Source organism: Quercus robur, chromosome 3 (assembly GCF_932294415.1).
Source record: "Quercus robur chromosome 3, dhQueRobu3.1, whole genome shotgun sequence".
Classification (NCBI taxonomy): domain Eukaryota; kingdom Viridiplantae; phylum Streptophyta; class Magnoliopsida; order Fagales; family Fagaceae; genus Quercus; species Quercus robur.
The window spans coordinates 52,105,495-52,111,231 of NC_065536.1; the positions used below are offsets into that span (position 1 = coordinate 52,105,495).

The 5,737-nt window shown below is 42.5% G+C and overlaps 1 protein-coding gene across 1 annotated transcript; it reads right to left on the minus strand.

Annotated features, from left to right (window-relative positions):
* Positions 1-4,526: 4,526 nt before the first annotated feature.
* Positions 4,527-5,737, minus strand: LOC126719749 (uncharacterized). Its single transcript, XM_050422270.1, has 2 exons — positions 5,308-5,737; positions 4,527-5,074 (listed from the first exon to the last, which is right to left on the minus strand). The coding sequence occupies exons 1-2, from the start codon at positions 5,735-5,737 to the stop codon at positions 4,527-4,529; spliced, it is 978 nt and encodes a 325-aa protein (XP_050278227.1).

Sequence of the window (5,737 nt, forward strand, 5' to 3'; positions counted from 1 at the left end):
TCAATCTGCGGCTGCTGCTCTTAAAGGGAATGCCCTAGAAAACACTCCCACTGACATGGCTGGTGGTGACGAGGCTACTGCTTAGTTAAAAAACCTGTCTAATATATTATATTTTTTTTCTGGTGCCCAATGTGTTTTTGGGCTTTATATTCTGCTTCCATGACAATGCCTTTTGCCTAGTGTTTTTTGGGCTTTACATTCTGCTTTTAAAGACAATGCTTTTTCGCTCGGTGTTTTTTAGGCTTTACAATCTGCTTTTAAAGACAATGCTTTTCGCCCAGTGTTATTTTGGACTTTAATCACTGATCATGGGAAAACTTATATATTTATACTACGGTTTGTTCTCATGCCTTCAATGGATTCTCTTCTGTTCATGGTCGTCATGTTGACATTCCTAGTGATTTGCGTGTGACTTGCGTTTTTGCGAGGATTCTCTTATGCTTTTCATTAATGACTTGTATCCATCCGTGATGAATCTCGTCACTTGATCTCCTTTAGATGACTTGCATCCTTTTAGGGAATTTTCACTTTGCCTTCGTCAGTGATTTATATTCGTCTAAGGGACTTTATGACTTTGTTTTTTTTTTTTTTTTTTTTTTTAGGTGATATAAATCCATTTAAGGAATTTTATCACTTTGGCTTCGTCAGTGATTTACATCCGTTTAATGTATTTTATCACTTAGCCATTTTTGGTGATTTACATCCATTTAAGGAATTTTATCACTTTGGCTTCGTCAGTGATTCACATCCATTTAAAGAATTTTATCATTTAGCCATTTTAGGTGATTTACATCCATTTAAGGAATTTTATCACTTTTGGCTTCGTCAGTGATTTACATCCATTTAAAGAATTTTATCACTTAGCCATTTTAGGTGATGTACATCCATTTAAGGAATTTTATCATTTTTGGCTTTGTCAGTGATTTACATCCATTTAAGGAATTTTATCACTTGGCCATTTTATTTTTTTTATTTTTTTTGTACACAATCTGTTGGAACATTTGCTAAATAGTGCTTTTATTGCTTTATTTCAAATGAAGATATCACTTTCGTGAATACAATGGTACTTTACATTTATTGATGATATTTTTTCAGATGCTCAATGTTCCATGGCCGTGGTAACTTCTTCCCGTCCATTGTCTCTAGGTGGTAGTTGCCTTGTCTTGAGTAATGGATGACCTTGTAGGGACCTTCCCAGGTTGGTCCAAGCTTCCCTTAGGTTGGATCCTTTGTTGCTAGCGTGACTCTGCATAGAACGAGGTCTCCTATGTTAAGTCTTCTGAGCTTCACCCTCTTGTTATAATACTCAGCCATCTTCTGTTGATATGTCGTCATCTTCTGGGATGCTTCATCTCTTACTTCATCCAGGCAATCCAAGTTGACTCTCAATAGATCGCCATTACTGTCTTCATTAAAGGCCTCTCTTCTGATATTGGTGACTACTACTTTGATTGGAATTAATGCATCGGTGCCATAGGTAAGCCTGAAGGGCGTCTCTCCTGTTGGGGTCCTCGCTTTAGTTCTATATGCCCACAAGACATTAGGAAATTCTTCTGGCCATGCTCCCTTTCCTTCTCCACCCCAACTTTGATGATCTTCAGTAGCGTTTGGTTCATCACTTCCATCTGTCCATTGGCTCGCGGATGCCCCAGGCATGAAAACTGGTTCTTGATCCCCAATCTCAAGCAAAAGTTCCTGAAGTCTTGGCTGTCGAACTGTTGTCCGTTGTCTGATATTATCGTCTGTGGTATCCCAAATCTACAAACTATATTTTTCCACACAAAGTTCTAGATCTTTGCCTCTGTGATAGTTGGTAGTGCTTCTGCTTCAACCCATTTCGTAAAGTAGTCAATTGCAACCAATAGGAATTTTACTTGTCTCTTACCTTGGGGTAGGGGGCCTACAATATCAATCCCCCACTGGGTGAATGGCCATGGGAAGGTTATGGGCATCAACTTCTCTCCTAGGATGCACTAAACATTCCTAAACCTCTGACACTTGTCACATCGTTCAATTCAACAAACTCCGTTGCGCCTCTCTGCATAGTAGGCTAGAAATAACCTGTTATGACGATCTTACTTACCAGGGATCTTAGGCTTGTGTGTTCTCTATATACTCCTTTGTGAACCTCCTCTAGGATGTTCTTAGTTTCACTTTCTTCGATACACTTTAAGTAGGGCATAGAGAACCCCCTTTTGTAAAGGATGTCGTTCAGGATGGTGAACCTGGCTACTCTCTTCCTGACTTTCCTAGCCTCCTCGACGTTTGCCGGAAGTCATTCGTCTCGGAGGAAAGACAAGATTGGGGTCATCCAACTGTTTTCATTTTGAACTGTGAAAGTGTGAAATTCTTCAATGCTGGGATGCTTATGGACATCCATCTTTAAGTCTGTGATCGTCAACCCCACTTCTAATGACACCTGCTTCGCTATCTCATCTGCTTCTATATTCTGACTCCTGGGAACTTGTATGAACTCTACCCGATCAAATTCTTGGGCCAAATGTTTCGTCAGCCTAAGGTATTTCTGTATCATGTCCTTCTTTGCCTCTTCTTCTTTTATCTGCCCTACAACTAGCTTAGAATCACTCTAGAGGAGCAAGTTTTTGGCGCCTAATGCCTTTCCGACCCTTAATCCCGTCAGTATTGCCTCATATTCCGCCTCATTGTTGGTGGCGGGGAACTAAAGTTGAACTCCATATTTGAGCGTATCTCCTTCAGGAGTAATGATGATAACCCTTACTCCACCTCTTTTTCGGGCTGACGACCCATTAGCGTGGATCGTCCATCTCTCCGCCTCATCCTGTGCTTCTTCTTCATCAGGGGTTGTGAACTCGACGATAAAGTTGGCTAATTCTTATGCCTTAATCGCTTTTTTAAGGCGGTACTCGATGTGAAACTAGCTAAATTTGATTACCCATAACACCATTCTTCATGCAGCTTCAAGCTTGTACATCGACTTCCTTATAGGCTGATCTGTCATTACCAGAATAGGATTTGCCTGGAAGTAAGGGCACATCTTACGAAAGGCTATGATCAGAGCAAATGCAATCTTTTCGATCCACAGGTATTTTGCCTCAACTCCTTGGAAGGCTTGACTGACGTAGTAGACCGGGAGTTGTGTTCTATTTTCTTCTCGAACCAAGGCCGCACTCACGGCTATGGCTGATAATGCTAAATACAAATACAGGTTCTCTCCCTCCTTAGACTGGCTCAGGAGTGGTGGGTTGCTCAAGTAGTGTTTTAGGTCCTGGGAAGGCCTTCTCATACTCCTCCGTCCAGGTGAAAGCTAGCTTCAAAGTCTTGAAGAAGGGTAGGTACTTGTCCGTTGCTTTAGAGACGAACTTCTTGAGGGCTGCAATCCTTCCTGTTAATTTCTGAACATCCTTCACCGTTCTTGGCGATGTCATCTCCAATATAGCTCATACCTTTTTCGGGTTAGCTTCTATTTCCCTCTAGAAGACCATGAATCCTAGGAACTTCCCAGAAGCAACCTCGAAGGTGCATTTGCTGGGATTCAGCTTCATCTGGTATTGTCTGAGGGTAGTGAAGGTCTCCTCAAGATCATCCAAGTGTGCGGATTCCTCCTTGCTCTTGACGAGCATGTCATCCATGTATACCTCTATATTTCTTTTGATCTACTTACTGAACATTTTGTTGACTAACCTCTAGTAGGTCGCTCCTGCATTTTTCAGTCTGAAGGGAATTACCTTGTAGCAGTAGAGCACCTGGCTGGTGATGAAGGTAGTCTTCTCCTGACATCTTTATCTGGTTGTATCCCAAGAATGTGTCCATGAATGTGAGGAGCTTGTGTCCTGCTGTGGAATCCATAAGTTAATATATTCTTGGCAAGGGGGGAAACTGTCTTTCGGGCAAGCCTTATTTAGGTCTGTGAAGTCTACACACATCCTCCATTTCCCATTTTCTTTCTTTATAAGGACGACATTGGCTAGCTAGTCTGGATAGTAGACCTCACGAATAAAATCTGCTTCTAGCAATTTGTTTACCTCGTCCATGATTGCTTTATTTCGTTCAGGGGCAAAGACTCGTCGTCTTTGCTGGACAGGCTTCCTCTCCAGGTCTACATTCAAGTGGTGTTGAATGACCTCAGTCGCTATGCCTGGCATATCCTTGTGACTCCATGCAAAAATGTCCAAATTGCCTTTAAGGAATTAGACTAGCCTTCTCTTTAGCTAATCGCTCAAAGTTGTCCCTATCCTTATGGTCTTCGTTGGTTCTCCGTCTACTAGTTTCACAGTTTCCAGGGCTTCCACTTTCTCTTCCTCCTTCTCCTCAATCATCCATGTATGGTTCTCCTTTGCAGCTAACACCACTTAGTAGCATTCCCTAGCCAGCACTTGATCTCCCTTTACTTCACTCATGCCATTCTCTAATGGGAATTTTACCATCAGGCAATAGGTGGATGTTGCTACCTTTCAACGGTTGAGTGTGGGCCTTCCAATTATCACGTTGTACGAGGGGGGGGGGGGGTAATCTACTACCAGGAAGTCAAGCTGATGAGTTACCTATTAGGGGTAAGTCCCTACCATAACCGTCAATGCCACTATACTTTTGGGGTACACCCGATCTCTACTGAAGCTGACAAGGGGGGACTCAAAAGGCTGTAACATTTCAAGGTCTACCTTCAGCTGCTGAAAAGCGGAGAGGTAGATAATGTCTACAGAGCTGCCAATGTCTATAAGGACTCTCCTGGTGTTAAATCCTTCTATCATGAGCATGATAACCAAGGGGTCGTCATGCGGCTGCTTCACACCTTTGGCATTTTCTTTTGAAAACAGGATGTCCTTATTCATCCTTCTTTGCTTAAGGGATGGTTTCTTGTGGACACTGTTTACCTGCCTCTGTTGTGACTTCTTAAGGGATTTAAAAGATCCACCTGTGGACGGTCCTCCTGTGATCATTTTTATTTCTCCTATCGTGCTTTGTGGATGACTGAACGTGTTGTCCTTGTCCCTGGGAACAACTTCGTGCTTCTCCTTGATATCACTTCTAGATCTGCTGGATTCCCCCTTCTTCACAAACTTCTGTAGCTTCCCCTTCCAATGAGTTCTTCTATCTGCTCCTTCAGGTCTCTACAATCTTCAGTGTAATAGTCATGGTCTTTGTGGAAACGGCAGTATTTCTTCTTGTCACGTACATTAGGTGATGAATGCAATGGCCTTGGCCACTTAAGGTAATGTTCGTCCTTAATCTACATTAAAATTTTGTCAATAGGCATAACTAAAGGGGTAAATTTTACCGTACGAGGGGTTTTATCGTCTCTCCACTTATTTCCGTTAGTACCCTAACGGTCTCCCCTTTCTCTTTTACGTCCCCTCTGGTCTTCTCCCTTTCCTTCTCTTTCTCTGGGATTCTCCTCGACCCCTATTGCTATTAGGGCGTCTTCTGCATTCATGTACTTCAAAGCTTTCAACAACATTTCCACCATTTTCTGAGGAGGGCTTTTCACGAGTGCGACCACTAATTCTCTAGACTTCAATCTAGCTTTGAAGGTCATTAGCTGCACTTTGTCTTCTGCTTCATTTATCTTCAGGATTTCTCTGGTGAAACGCTTCACATATGATCTTAGGGTCTCCTTCTCCCCTTGTCTGATGGTGAGCGAATGGTCTGCTAGCCTTTTTGGGCGTTGTCCACCAATGAAATGGTGTACAAAAGAATTGCCCAATTGCTCGAAGCTGTCAATGGACAATGTTGGTAGCTGACTAAACCACACTCGCAT

Excerpts from the sequence above, each read along its gene's own strand:
- LOC126719749 (XM_050422270.1), bottom strand. The coding sequence starts at position 5,737 with ATGCGAGTGTGGTTTAGTCAGCTACCAACATTGTCCATTGACAGCTTC. Across the intron at positions 5,075-5,307 it reads TAAAAGAGAAAGGGGAGACC|ATAGAAGAACTCATTGGAAG; the intron begins GTTAGGGTACTA and ends CTGAAGGAGCAG.